Consider the following 16,225-nt stretch of genomic DNA (forward strand, 5'->3'; position numbering starts at 1 on the left):
AGGCAGGACTTTTCAAATATGATGGAGAGAGGCTTGGCAACTCCATCAGCCAGTTCCCTCAGGACTCTGGGATGCATGTCATCAGGCCCCATAGACTTGTACCTGTTTGTTTTCATCAGGTGGTCTCAAACCTGCTCTTGCTTACAGTGACTTTGCTCCCCCAGCCCTCATCTACAGGCTCAGGGAAGTGAGAGCCACAGGAAACCTGACTGGCAGTGAAGACTGAGGCAAAGAAGTTGTTGAGTACCTCAGCCTTCTCCATGTCTGTCGTTACCAGTTCTCCCTTCTCATCCATCATAGGAGTTACGCTCTCCTTGGCCTCTTTTTTTCTGAGCAATGTACCTGTAGAATCCCTTCTTGTTATTTTTTGCATCCCTTCCCAAGCTCAATTCAATCTGTGCCTTCGCTTTTCTGATCCCATCCCATTATAGACCTAGAATATATAGACCTAGAATATGTCTATATTATGGCAATGTTAGCTTTACAGAAAAACATTGTCTTTTATTCTTTTAAATGTCTGAAGAAAGAAAGAAGTCTACCCATTCAGCTGATTAAAATAATCTATTAGTGCTGCTAGACAACAAATACATGAGGTATTACTGCATCACCTCATCACCTCCAATACGAAAGGAAATTAAATTTCATCCAATGCAACACTTATTGCTTATATATATATATTTACTCTATATATTTTATGTATATACATACATACATGTATGTAAGTATGCATACACACACACAGACTTTATAAGGTAAGCATACATTCCAGAAAAACATTCACTTGTGTACTAAGACTGTCAGGAGGTAGGTAATCAAATGCTGAGTTTAGTAGTTTGCTCTGCTCATTACTATCTTCACAGTTACATTTAGGTAAGAAATTGGACAAATTTTGTTTACCTTTGTATTTTAGTGTTTTTTGCATCTCTCTGACAGAATAAGAACAGCTTTAGAATACAGTAATCTTTGTCTGTGAAAATACCAGTACAGTGCGATAAGTCCCATCTTGGTCTCCTGTTTGATCAACTGACTAGATTAAGCTCTGCAGTTCTCTCTTTTTAAAGCAATTTTATGACTCTAAATCATCTCTGTGGCTCTATTTTGAACTATTTCTGTTTTTCAAAAGGCAAAAGCCAGGCAACAGTGTTCTGAAACCAGTTTCCTAAGCACACTCTCTTCCCGGCTCCCACACACTGCATCGCCCATTTAAAAATCTAAAGGTCACCATGAAAGGCCACAGCATTTCAACCAAAACCCATTGCTCAGTGCCTTCTTCATCATGATCCTCAGTATTTTTCAAAGTGCTTAAAAATAATCTTGTGAAGAATCTATGAAGAAAACTCTAAATATTTCTTTTCTCTTTCTTGGAAAAAAAAAAAAAAAATCTCAGAATAGGTCCCACCTACTAGATCCAGATTGCTTATAACAAGGTACACATTTAATCACTGTTCTGCCAGCTATTGATTCATCTATAAATTCTGCTAGAAATCTTTCCAGATCATTGATGAAAATGTTGAATAGTGCCAGGCACAGTGCCAATCTCTGCAGAATCTTTCTAAAATCACTGTTTTAACAATGATTTAATTTGACAACTACTTTTTGAGACCTATCAGTTACTCAGTTTCAGTCTATAGCATATGCATGTCTTACAGTATAATCTTGCAAATCAGGATGTCATATGAGTCATAAGTCAGATGTCATAAGAACTCAAGTATATTATAGTTATACAATTATTTTATCAGCCAAACTGTTAATCACATTAGTTAAAAACAATCAAGATGTATTTCCCATAAAACTACGCTGATATGAATTAGTATTTTTCCCATAATATATTTTTTTCATTATTTTGAGCTTTGCCATGGTCTTCCCAGAGAATTAAATGTGATTTCCCTAAATTCTCCTTATTACCATTTTTGACAATGAAGTGTGTTATAGTAACATCAACCTTTTGAAATATATATGTTAAAGTCCACTCTAAGCCAAGGTCTTACAAACATATTATGAGGCAACCACAATGTTGCAGGTAGGTTTAAGAAACAAAAATAACAATCTTCAGTAGCAGGGCCTTTTCACATCAGTTAATATGTATTAGCCATCAAAGAAGCAATGGGAATCAATAAAACTGGTCAGGAAGTTTTAGTGAAAACATGGAGGATGTTGGATTAGGAAAAAGACTGCTGAACAGAAATGTCAATACACTGAAAGCTGAGTTGGAGAAAAATGTAGAATTAACAAATGGGGTAAGCTTTAATGACATGGTCGATTCATTTTCTCTTTTGGTTTGTTAAGACAGCTCTCCAAGCCTCCACCCTAGAAATTTTTTAAAGGATTCTACAAATCCCATTAAAATTTTTCATGTGTTGCATGTAGAAGATCAGGTTGATTCTTTATACTGTATCCTTTAGAGAAGTTAAGATGCAAATGAAATACTGTCAACTCTCTTGCCACAAAAATGCATATGTTAGAAACGTGAATGTATTTATTACCTCAACACTGCAGGCAACAAGTATGTTTCTCATTTCCAGAGAAAGTCCCTGCACACATTGTTCCCTCAGTCTTGTGATACTTTGAAACACGAAGCATAACTCATATAGTAGATAATGCTTTAAATGAATGTTGTACTGAAATGTTGTACTGAAGACAAAAGGTTGAAGAAATTAGACTATTTCTTTGGACTAGGTAAGAGAAAATTAGGCAGGAGTACACAAACTATATGAAAGGTTAATATATGAAAGGTTATGACAAGAGAATGGTGATTGTTCTACACATCCACCGGGAATAGAACATGGATACATCAGTCTTGCAGAAATGAAAATAAGATTAAATGGGTTCTTCAGAAAAAAAGCTTTTTCTCTGAAGACTACTGTAGTGCTACTGCCAATTATTTCTACAGTGTCCAGAATTCTCTTTGGAGGTTTTCAAGATCATGTTTATAGACACTCTTTCAGCTTAGGCTGCTGAACTAGAAGTTTTCTAGAAGTTCTTCCCAGCCATATACTTCTGCATTTCCACAATATTTGTGTGAGCATTTTGGAATGAATGTTTTGTGGTATTAGCTTTCTTTATACAAATGATTCTGCAAAGTAATTTGCAGCAAAAGTTAGAAGTTAGTACTTCTCAGAAAGACAATATATTTTTGTTCTTTCCAAACAATGTGTGAGATACAAGTTCAGTATTATATAATGTTTCCATTAACATGTATGTACACTATAAAAAATATTACAGTTCTGGTTTCAGATGCTATAAAAATTAATATGAGCTTTAAAAGGCTGTGTAAAAATATCAATTTAACACCAAAAAAAATCATTTTCACCACAGGTCTTTGTAGCAATACTTGCATATGCAATACATAGAACAATTTAAAAATCATTTTGATGCATTATGAATCACCTGTAAAAAAAATAAATAAGTGAAGACATTCTCAATTTTGGTAAATATTTATAGAGCCAAACAATATGAAGTATATGTAACAATCAAATTTCTAGTGAAAATGTGTGCAAGTAGGTTTATTTTGAAAGGAAAATTCCTACTCCCAGTGTCATACCCAATTAAATTCTCCAGGTAATGACCCCATTTGCATAGAGAGCTGAACCCACAAGTGGGAATTTTAATGGGCACACCACCTGAGTACATTAATTGAGAGTGACACTACTTGAACTAGTTTTGTGCTTACCCCACTGAAAATTCTACTCATATTATTTTTAATGTCAAGCTACAAGTCAAATTTCAAGATGATGGATTTGTTCTTTTTTAAGCATTGAATTTGAATAAAAGAAAGCTTTAATTCTGTTATGAATTGCATAGCTTTAACTAATATGTAGTTCTGATTCTCAACATTGCTTCATTTTTTTCAGTGATTGGAATTTAATTTTATTCATTAATTTATGAATAAATAGATAACAAATATTGCCTTCAGCAGCTAAATTGCTTTTGGATTGCTGTTTAATATACTTTTACCAGATATGTGTTACTGTTAAGCTGGCATAACAGTTTACTAAAATGTAATTGTGTAAATATCTCTAATTATTCTTTCTGAAGAAACAAGACTGAATATAAAACTTCAGTCATGGCTACCTTAATTTTCTTAAACTTAACTCCATGAAATCTTGGTAGTTGCAAAGCAGATTACTGTTGCAGAGACAGCAGTTGACAACAGCAGTAGAATCCTTGCAAGATGTTGCCTTTTATGATTCACATACTACTCATAATGACCTTGAAGTTATTGTACATTCTAAACCATTGCTATTAGTCTACATTAAATATATAATCAAGATGTCTCCTCAACACAGAAGAAATAGACAAATGCAGTTACATTTCCTAGGGAGGAAAGCAAACCCATGTTGCTTAATACACTTCTTTATCCAAGCTTGTTCCTATTAGTCTTCAATAACTGAAAATATCACAGAGTATAAAAGCTGGCACTTGTATGACATTGTAAAATCGATTAATATTAAAATAATGTACTGGTCTTAATCCTATGAAGAGAACTATTTGAAGACTGCCAGTTTGCAGGATTCTGCAGAGTACATCTCAACTAAAAAACTTTCAGTTCTTTATTTCAATGAGCAAGACAGAATCACTGTATTTTGAAGTTCATATATTCAAATGTAAACTCTTGAGTTACAGTAACATATATATTCCAAAGTTCCAAACATACACTTTCACAAGTCTTTTTGATTAGGAGTTGCAATGACCAATGAACACAGAAAAGATGAAGTAACTTACAACATAATATACATCTTGGTATCTTCCCATAATAAAAGCGCTTTCTGTGCTCTCCCTTGAACAAATATTTAAAATAAATAAATAAATAAATAAATACACTGTGATCAAAATAATAATAATTAATAAAAAATTTAGTCACAGTGGAAAAAAATTACAATGTAACAGGCATACAAACTGGAGTACAATATATTCACAGTGTGGTCACTCTGCAACTTGGAGATGAGACAAATTGCAGAAGCCTACACCACTGATTGAAGAGGAATTGTATAGTGCTTGGGCACCAATTATATACCCTACTGAGATGATATAAAGAGCCTCAATTACAGTGGAGTATTTCGTCAGTTAAAATAGCATATGCATATCAGAATAAAAATTAGTAAGATAATACTAAAGGTATAAAAGGTTTTATACAATCTTTCATCTAACATCATATTTTTATGAGTACTGAATGGTAATGTACTAACAATTGCTATAATATACATATATAATATACATAAAGAAGGCAAACTGGATTGTATCTAGTGTTTTATTAAATTATTTTCAAGTGAGGAGAGCTGATATACTAAAACTTATATAGAGATTAATATCACCTAATCAAACTCAACATCTGCTGTTTTGCAGAATGGTAATTCAGAGAAATTCCTGTCTTTCTATCTGCAATAGAAATAGCCCATCATAACACAGGTTTGTAAAGGAGAGAAAGGCTATCCTTTTATGTCACTAGCACTGAATCACCAGTAAATAGCATAAGCATGTGCTTATGAGGAGGTTGAATTTTGTACAAGCGATCAACTCACATTCAATTATACTGAGTACAGCGAACAAGTACATCATGGAAGTGGGTGCAGGGTATTATTTTTATTGAACTTCTTTCAAGACCCTGATGCTACAATTGAGCCAAGGTCTCCCTACTCTCTTTGGAAGAGAAAAAAACTGGCAGAAGGATTACAAGATTAAAAAATAATAACGTAAGATTAATGCCTGTAGGATTCAAATCTTTTATTGTCACCAACAACCTTAAGTCTTCCAACATACGGTGTGCACAGCCACATAAGGAGGTAAAGATGGAGCTTGCTTTTAGAAAACCAGACTGTTGCAACAGATGCATTGAAATTATTCTCATTTTGATCAAATTTAATAATGACTAGAGTTCTACTTAATTAATACAATTGCACTCAGACATGAATTTGTCCCCTTAATGATGAACTTTCCATTGTTGGTCTACATGGTGGAGATTCATGTTAGCCCAGCTTCTGGCACCTGAAATGGCACAGATCAACCTGTAAGACAGCTCACCTACTCTGGCTCATGCTCTTTGTGCAAAGTACCCGAAGGTCAAAGCCTTCAGGAAGTGTTATAACAGAAAAATCACAAATAATACAAAAAATTACTATTCAGAACAGTAACAGGACAAAACTACGAGAAGATATACCAAAGTTTCAAAATAAAGATCTTTATTTCAAAATAGTGTTTGAGAATAGCACATCCAGTTAATAGAAAATACAAATAGCAAGTTACCATTTTTTCTCAAATGGGACAGTTTGCAGAGATATATACTGAAACACTGTACAAGTTCTCAAGAACTCTTATAAAATACAGTTAAGTTCTGATGTTTTATTTAAACTATATTTTCACATTTGTCTCCTTCTAATTATGATTGTTTTAATGACACAAGGTGCATATAAGATTGTCTACAGAGTGAAAATTACAAAACAGAATTTAATAGTATAAATATAAAAAGGAAGTCCTTAAACTACATACTAATATTCTCTGCTACAAAGATACATTTTACAAAAGTGCTAATATCTCTATGACAATAGTAGCAGATTACATTTAAATGTCAAACAAATCACGTTTTTTTTTTGAACTGTAATAATTTGATAGTTCCAATCACTGTGTTAATAAACACAGTATTTTCACTTTCTTGTATTTCACAATTGAAATGGGAAAATAAATATATCTCTGTGTGTGTGTGCACATGTGTAGGAGAGTGTACACATATGCATAGATGCATGAACAGAACTCTTGTATCTAGAATTTGTACTGGACAGTACAGTACTGGAAATATGTTCTTAATAGTAAATACATTCCTCAGATTTTCATAATTTCAAACAATCAAAACAATATCTGAGATCCTGTAAGTAGAAACAAGGGGCTGTGTAAATTGCATAATTCTTTTACACAGACGATACTCCCTGGATTAACATTTTCATTTCTTATACTATATCATCCTGTGGTAAAAGTAATTTTTACATCCATTATTCACTGAAAGCTTGAAATGCAAATGTGCAGTTTTCCAAACACAAAGTTGGAACTGCTCAGGCAGGGATGTCCTAACAGGACAGGAGACAGGAAGTCCTTTTCCCCACCCCCAGAAGCACAATCAGGCAGGAAACAGCCATAATTCACCTCTCTGTGGTGAGGACACAAGGAAGGACAGACAGCTAGTGGTGCTACCTGGCCCCAGAGAGCATGGCCCCACCACCGTGTCAACCATAGGCCTACAATGGGTGAAGCACTGTCTACACTTTTTCCAAGGTGCATCAAGTCCCAGTGCTCACTGTGATGCCCCCAATTTCCCCAGAGGCGTTATGCCTTACAAAGGCAAAATGCCTCCAGGCACTGCCACTCAACCAATGCACCTCTTCCCCCTTCCCAATGTGGTTCAGACTTTTAGGAGTCATAATTGAGCCCCATGGGCCTGATTCTGAGCTCAGGGGAATTTATCAATTTAGCTATATGATTGCTATTAGCCTGCCTATTACCATAATATCTTTGTGCTCTCTAACTGGAGCTACACCAATGGAAAATTCTGACATTAATGGAAATGTACTCAGTTTATGCAACACAGATCTGGCCCAATATATGGGGAAAACAAAACAAAACAAAACCACCACACATGATCACTTCTTGTAGGTAACTATCAAAAGCAGGTAAGACAACCTCTGAGTAAATCTGCATTGCATCAGAATATACCACAATATTGCAGATGTTAAGGCAAAAGGTAACACCTCCCAGCTCCCAAGTATAGTTGAGGATTTGGCTATTCTACCTTCAGTGATAACTTGCAGTAGTAGGCACTACTAGTCAGTGTTCACAGGGAGAAGCTTGGATTAATATAAGGCAATTTGTTGACTTAGCTTCACATTCCTGTGATGTTTAGTTTGTCACATTTGCATAAACTGAATTCACTCCAGTGGAAAGAGACATTTATGATCAATTCACTTAACAGAAATATGGTATTGGCTATTGATGACTCTTTAACAACGTATAAATTTACCAGATCCAACAATCTCCAAATAGGAAATCTGGAGTGTAGGTAGGAAAGTTTCAGTATGTGAGATCAAGATGTACAGGTGGTTTTGTGCAGAAAAGTTAATGAGCTACAGACATGGAGGGGAGAAACTAGCAAATGGGAAAGAAAATGGGTACCATTATTCCCTAAATCTGGGAATGTCGTAAACCTTTCTATGCGTTGGACTAAATTAATTTCACAATTGCAAAGACAAAGACAGATATTTCTCAGAAATCTTAATGGTATAATAGGGAAAAATTGCCAACCAAATCCTAACTGTGTACTTATCAAACATTTCAAATCATATTACTTTTATATGAAAAGGGTATACTTTAAAAAATATACCTTTTTTACATAGCTTTTTTAAAACTATCACTTAAACATATGCAAAAAGCAAATGTAATATTCTCATATATGATGACAGAATTCCTTGATTGAGTCAGTTTTAATTTGGTCTTTATATCCAGTTTAAATGGTGCAATCTTGTATGGATCATGCTCACACAATGAATAAATAAATATTAAATTACATGATACTAACTGTAAAAGTAGTAAAGTGTAAAGCCACAAAACCTGGCAGGGCCTCTAATGTACAGATTTAGATTCTTGAGTTAACTTTTGATATTTTCCCTTTAATAGCCAAATTTTGAAGATTTGTAATTTATTAGTCTATGGATATATTTTCATGTCTACACAGATTTCCAAAGTCTGTTTCTAAAAAGAAGCATTTCAAGTAATATTAGTAGTGAAGTAGAACAAAGTTCTCTATTCTGTCTTGATTGATAACAATGAAATCTTGGTACTCTAATTGATAGTAAAATTTACATTGACTCTAGATTGCCAATCTACATGTATATTAACATAATACGAGGAATCTCTCTCAAACAAATGAGATATTCGAAACAAAAGAAACGTTGTCAATGTGACCATGGTAGCAAAACCAACAGTAGATTACTGGTGTGAGAATTGAATTTAGTTTAAGGATTATAGAACAAGGTTAGTCTGAACCCAAGGAGACTGAAACAAAGACATTTTGTTTTTAAGAATTCCTTGTAAAGGAATGTTATGTATGTAGGCATTTGAGCATTTAAACATTAAAGTAGGTAAAGGCAACTACTTAAGGCTTTGCCCTGTAGTCTTTCTCCAACTAAAATCTGTCACTCAATTCAAATGGCAACTTTGCCCTCATATATCGCCTGCAGTATCAAGCCTATAATTCAGTTTCAGTAAAATCTTCCATTTGCAAAGCCAAAAGGAAGCTGGAATGTAGCTTGAGTTTCACATACAAAACTATACAACTTGTGTTAGATACAGATTTGAGGATTGCTTACAAAAAATATTTATATATAGGGAATGAACAGTGCAATACCAGTTGGGTTGTGTGAAATCTTACCTTGTCTTTCTTCAATGTATTTAAAGAAAGCTCTCCAGTTTTTAAGAGATTACAAAGGGATAAGTATTTCAGGATGGGAAGCAGATCCACAGCATTCCATGCAGATCTCCAAGCAATCTGAAGATTCACAACATGCGTCCATTATGCCACAGTCCATGTCACAAGGGCAGTTACAGTCATCTCCCATCTCGTCCCACAGCAACAGCGCAGGCCTCCGATGTGCAGATGCCACAGGATGCTGTCCCAAGAACATGTTACAGAGAGTGAGAACTTCACAGAACAAGCAAGCCAGATACAGTGAACACAGCATCTTCACATGTACCAGTTCAGTAGAATGTCACATATTAAAAAAAAAAAAAAAGAGGAAAAAAAGAAAAAAAAAAATAATGTCATTCTAAATGCAGATGCATCACAATGTCAGATAAGTTGTTGAAGACAGTGATTCACAGTAGACATAATCTAACACCATAAAGAACACTTTTCCTATCTTCAAGGTCACTTATGCAGCCTAACATCTCCAATTCAATTATCAGTTTGGTGTAAGTTTCGTTTCTCCAATTCATTTCATGAAAAATTCCAAGTACTAAATGTCCACTTAAATTCATTTCTCCAGTCATTTATTATGTAAAATATCCATATCTATGATCCCCAATTACTTTGTTTCAGGAGAGTTCACACCTATACATGAATGTCAATATGCATCTCTCTCAAGTACTATTAAATTACATAAGGTAACTGGAAAGGGTATCTCACTGTCCAAAAAAAAAAAAAAAAAGTACCAAAAGAATTAACTTCATGGAATTTATTCAACTATGGAATAACTTCAAACATTTGATACGTCCATGAGACATGACAGAAAAACACAAACACTGGAATTAAACACATGCCAATGAAATTGAAACTGAAGAGTGAGGGATTTGCTTTCACTGTCATATAATCACAACATGGTTTGGGCAGGAAGGGACCTTAAAGATCTCCCAGTTCCAGACCCCCCTGCCATGGGCAGGTGTCTCCCACACAGCTAATTACTCAAAGCTGCAACAGGCCTGGCCTTGAACATTTCCAGGGTGAGAATCCACAGCTCTCTGGGCACCTGTTCCAGTGCCCTCCCCACCCTCAGAGTAAAGAAATTCTTCCTTATATCTAATCTAAATCTTCCCTCTTTCCGTTTAAAACCATTACCCCTTGTCCTGACCTCTTTATGTACTGGAAAGCCACTATAATGTTTCCATTGAGCCTTCTCTCCTCCAGGCTGAACAACCCCAACTCTCTCAGCCTGTCTTTGTAGGAAAAGTGCTCAGCCCCTCTGATCATCTTGTCACCTCTCTGGACCCACTCTAACACGTCCATGCCCTTTGTGCTCAGGGCCCAGAGCTGAACGCAACAATTCAGGTGGGGTCTCAGAAAAGCAGGGTAGAGAAGGAGAACCATCTCTCTTAACTGGCTGCCATTCTTTTGATGCAGCCCAGCATACGACGGCTTTCTGGGCTGCAAGCACACATTGCTGGCTCGTATTGAGCTTTTCATCCATCAACACCTCTCAGATCCTTCTCCACAGGACTTCTGTCAATTCACTCATTGCTCAGCCTGTATTCGTGCTTGGGATTGCTCCAACCCAGGTGCAGGGTCTTGCGCTTGGCCTTGTTGAACTGCATGTAGTTCACACAGACCCACCTCTGGAGCCTGTCAAGGTCCCTCTGTGTGGCATCCCTGCCCTACAGCATGTCAACCACACCACACAGCTTGGTGTCATCTACAAACTCAGTGAGGGTGCACTCAATCCCATTGCCCGTGTCACTGACAAAGATGTTCAATACCTGTTCCGGTAAAGACCCCTGAGGGACACCACTCATCACTGGTCTCCACCCGGACATCAGACCATTGACCACAATGAGTGCAACCATCCAGACAATAGTAAGCATATAATATCTATGAAGTGTATTTAATTTGCAAGAGGCAGTGAACAGCCAGTCCAGAAAGAAAATGAAAACTTTAAAACTACACAAAAATATTCAGGTTGGAGAATATGTTCTTCATAAACAGCTTCATTTTTCTTCTTACAGCTTGTAAGCCTTTAACTCCTTTATCCACAGATATCTGAAGATTGGGAAGCTGTTCTGGGGAAAATATCCGGCATCAATCTTATCCTTTCTGTCCTACAGTCCATCACAGGTATCTGCTATGAGAGGCCATTAGCAAAGACAGGATATTAAACTACACAGACATTTGCTCTGACTGAGTACTGAATCTTCATAGATATCACAGGTTGGAGGCTGTTATTTTTGGGGAAAGCTTGCAATTATTTGCAATAGTCACTACAATTATCAAGACCTCTAAAACATATTTATATATCTAAAATGATGGAGCAACCCCAGCAACTACCTTGATTGATTCAAAAGCTTCTCTAACTTGCAGAAACTGACTGCGGGATAGCGTAGAGCTGACTTTACTCTAGCAAGCACAATACTCACAGCAATGCAGCTCACAGTTCAACACCATTTGCAAATTCTTTCCCAAGAATGAAAGTAACTACCTGAATCCTTTGTCCACACTACCACCACAATGTTGCAGATGGATTTTTTCCTAATTACTACATGAGTTAGATCCAAACTTATCTTGGGAATGCCTGTACTGCAATGTCGTCACGGTCACAATATACATCATGAGCATATATATCCAACAGAAAAAAAAAATTTGAAACGTCAAAAAAAGCAAGAAGAAAAATGCAGGTAAGATTGAGCTATTTCTAAAGACAGTTGTTGCCTGTACTAAAAAGGCTGCTTTTTCCAAGGAAATGCTGTCACTAAATAAATGACCTTCATAGAAAACACAGAAGACATGTGAAATAAAGCTGGGGAGTATCAGTTCACTGAAGAGGACCAAAGCCATACCAATAGCGATTAATTAGCTGGTTGTCATGGAGATGGTGTTAAATTTGTTCAGGTACAATCTCCTTTCAGATTTTCTTTTAATGCAAAGGAAAAAGATAAAGAAGCCGAGTTGTATCTAAGAAGCCTTCATATTTGAAGAACTGAGATTTTTAGTATTTTACATCTTTAAAATACAACTGCAAGAAGCGAGTACCATAACAAATTTTGTTCTACAAACATCTTTTAAACAAAACACCTTAATAAAACTTTATGAGCATCAGTATTGAAAATGAGATGCTCAAACAAATCTTGCGTGCTTCATACAGGGATATGCAAAATTGAAGGGTAAAAACTAAACATTTACATAAATTATAACATACATCTTTATTGATGGACAAGATACACAATTCATAAATTAAACCAAAAGGGACAGCACTTTTTGGACCCACAAAAAAAAAAAATCTTTTCCCTTTACACTCGATACTTAAAAGTAGAGGCCATATTGGTTTAAATGATAATATTTGCAAGGTAACAGCTACCAAATATGGCTCAAGATAACAGAAAGAAATAATAATTTTTTGCCTTTGCCTTTAGTGCTATGGCACAAACTCTGTGAGGGTCTTTCCACCTCTTCTTCACTGACTGAAACACTAAAAGAATTTTGTTGTTGTTGTTTATTTTAATTTCCTTGTGTATTCAACACTTGACAAAGCATGCTGTTACCTAGCTCTGCCTGACCAGCTGAATTCAGAATCATGACTCTAAACATCAGCAATACCTTTTTCCTGGATGAATTGCTGGAAAAATTACTTCCATGTATGACTCCTACTTCTTAACTTCTTATCTACCGATGCAATTATAAATACGAGGAAAAGATGCAGTCACGGTGGTTTTCGTAATAGCAGTGACATAAGACCTTAATGTCTCATAACATATCTCCAGGGTCCAAGGTTCAGGCTGGATGTTAGGAAAAGGTTCTTCACTGAGAAGGTGGTTGGGCACTGGCACAGGTTCCCCAGGGAGCAGTCTTGGCACTGAGCCTGCCAGAGCTCAAGAAGAATTTGGACAATGCTCTCAGACATAGGGTCTGATTTTTGAGTGGAGTTGGACTTGATGATCACTGTAGGTCCCTTCCAACTCAAGATATTCTATGCTTCTATGTTTATATCTATACTACACAAAACTTGCACATTCTTGACTAGTACCCATATTCATACCCCAATCTGCCAGTTTCAAATAAAAATTTATAGAGTTAAAAACACTTCCTTTGGTTGCTGTTGTAGGATACCATGGTCAGAGAAAGCCATCTATGAAGAAGATTTATAAAACTCCCAAAGAGAGAACCCCAGGTTTATCAGTACCATGTTGGAGACCACTAATTCGTAATTTACTGTTTGCACTCCCTGATAATTCTTCCTGGTTCCAATACCAACTAATTTAACATGTTAAGACTATACTTAATTTCCACTCTTTGAACTTACTACATCAAAATCCTAATAGTTTTTGCAGATGAGTGAATAGTGGAACAAATTATTCCAATTGGAATTAAACGTAATTTATATATTGGGAAAAAAATGTAAAAAGTAAATTTGATGATCTTAAGGCCTGATAATATGTTTTCCAGAAACTTTGAACATATTTTAGCCTGTTTGTTAAAGAAATGATACAGCAATATAAGTTGTGACACAACACCTATGTTACCTTAAAGAGAAGCTCGCTTAAAGTGATATAAATGATATTTTTATTTTATTTTATTTTTTAGGATAAAAGGTTTTTTTAATTTTTTTCCCATTAGAAATAGTCATGAAAATAAGAATTTGGGGTGCCCTTTTACTAAGGACCAAACTGCATCTTCCTTGCTGTTCATGATGCAGCACTGTTGATAAATAGTTAACTTCCAAGTTTCTTGGAATTTAACTTTTCACTTAAATACTTTCACAGAGAGAGAATAAATTAGTCTATTTCTCATTACATAAGACCACCATCAACGAAGACTTTCCTTCAGACTTCCAAACTACACCATGCCAGGCAAAACATTGTATCACATCTGTTGAGTAGGACTCAAGCTCCCAGAAACTATGCTGGACGACATAAGTTATGATAGGCTTGGTCTGTAGGCAGTGAGAATATATCTTATTAGACCAACCCACTGTTAGTGGAAAAAAAACAGATTCACTTTCAGAACACAAGCTCATCCACGATTATCCTTTCATTATTATCCTGGGATGAAAGTTTGACCTGAAGTTAAAAGGGTCATCATGAAGCGTTTTTAAATATCAGTGTAAGTAAAGCTGTTTAAAGCTGTTTCCTTAGACCTTTGGCACATCCCCAAAAGTCACAGATTTGCTAGGGAACTTCATGAAAACTCTTAAAACAATGCCAAGGCAAATAGAAGCTCAGCAAACTTGTCCAAGTTTTTGTTGCTTAGATCATACATGTAATTCCAGCTACCTTGCGCTGATGTAGCCAGAATGTATGTTACAAATAACACCTACTTTAACTGGGCTATAAACGTTATCTCAGACAATATCCAGACTAGCAGCTTAAATCTTAAAACTGTTTATCCACTGATACTCAAAGCCCAGGGAGCCCCACATTATGTCTTATCACAGTTATAATAGCTATGTTCAGTTAAGGAAAGAAATAATATTAACAATGAAACAACTTTAATTTTTGTCTATGTACATGTCCTCAAACATTTGCACATTTTTTATTTCTAAAACCTTTGCATACACACATTGTTCTGATATCTAATTTATTTTAAATACTGATACATATGTTTCTTTTATTTCAACTTCCCTTTTATCCCCTCCTTTTCATTTTTATGAAAAGGTGCAGCTTTGCTTAAGAAACAGATTTTAAGAGAACTATAATCTAAACTGTACAAGATCTGCAGAAGTTAAACTGAAAAAGAAAGTGTACAGAGAAACACGCAGGCAGGCTGATCTGTGCTGCTTTTGTAATGTTTGACACTAACCTCTCACAAACTGACCCAATAAGCTTTCATACCAAGCAGGCAGATCACATATGATAAAAGGTTTCCCTGTCTGTTATGGTAAATAAGCTCACTTACAGCATACTGACCTTGGTCAGCTTTTTACTAACTATATCCACCGAGTTCAGACAACTCAAAACAAATCTCAGGCACTCTGCTGTCTCACAGCAAGAATCAAAAAAGGGCAAACCTGCAATCAAAGTGCCGGTTGAGGTCCTCAGCGGTGTGTTCGTGCCGGGCCCCCGCAGCGCCCTGAACAGAAGCCCCAGCAGGCGCTGTAGGCTTCCTGCCACCAGCGCAGGCAGGGATAAGCCATGGCCAGGAATAATAGCCCTGGCCAGAGCAGCACAGCACTCAGCTACAAACAGGAGGTGAGCCATGGAGAAACCGCCCCAGCGCAGGTTTCTAAAAGGTGTGTGTTACCCAGAGGTGGGATGTCAGCTTAAAGAGCAGCTGCACACACGCTAACACAATGCCGTGCCCATAATATGTGGAGTTCCTGTGCAGCTTCTGCTACCCATCCTCTTTTAGAAAATTCACCATGTCCACTAAAATTCTGAAATAAAAAAGAAATCCAGACAGAACAAACTGACATGTCAGATGGAGTATAGCTATCCCTGGAAAACAGAGCTCCATTTATTTAGATGAGGGTCAATAAAGTTACAAATTATGACAGGTGATATTTCAACATTTTAAAATAGAAAACGATCATCTCTCTTGATCAAGAAAATTAAAATATTGCCTGAACAGGCAAAATGAACAGAACACTGCAAAATCAATAGAAACTTTCGTCAAAGTCTATACTCTAAACTCTTAATACAGATGTAACTTCAGAAGAAAAATGATCCAGGTTCAGTATGTTAAACATACAGAAATACTATGAAACATGCCAATTTACAATACCTAAGACTTCCTTCAAATCTGCAGCTTTCATTTCCATTGTTCATGAAG

At 36.0% G+C, this 16,225-nt stretch overlaps 1 protein-coding gene across 1 annotated transcript in view; it reads right to left on the bottom strand.

The window, feature by feature from the left end:
• Positions 1-6,159: 6,159 nt before the first annotated feature.
• The window catches only part of MDFIC (MyoD family inhibitor domain containing), a 48,190-nt gene continuing 38,124 nt past the window's right edge, over positions 6,160-16,225 (bottom strand). Inside the window, exon 5 of the mRNA XM_040550405.1 lies at positions 6,160-9,719. Coding sequence (XP_040406339.1) covers positions 9,682-9,719 — 38 coding nt within the window. The 3' untranslated portion in view covers positions 6,160-9,681. The remainder of the gene's footprint in view (positions 9,720-16,225) is intronic.

Source organism: Cygnus olor, chromosome 1, assembly GCF_009769625.2.
Source record: "Cygnus olor isolate bCygOlo1 chromosome 1, bCygOlo1.pri.v2, whole genome shotgun sequence".
In the NCBI taxonomy this organism is placed as follows: Eukaryota; Metazoa; Chordata; class Aves; order Anseriformes; family Anatidae; genus Cygnus; species Cygnus olor.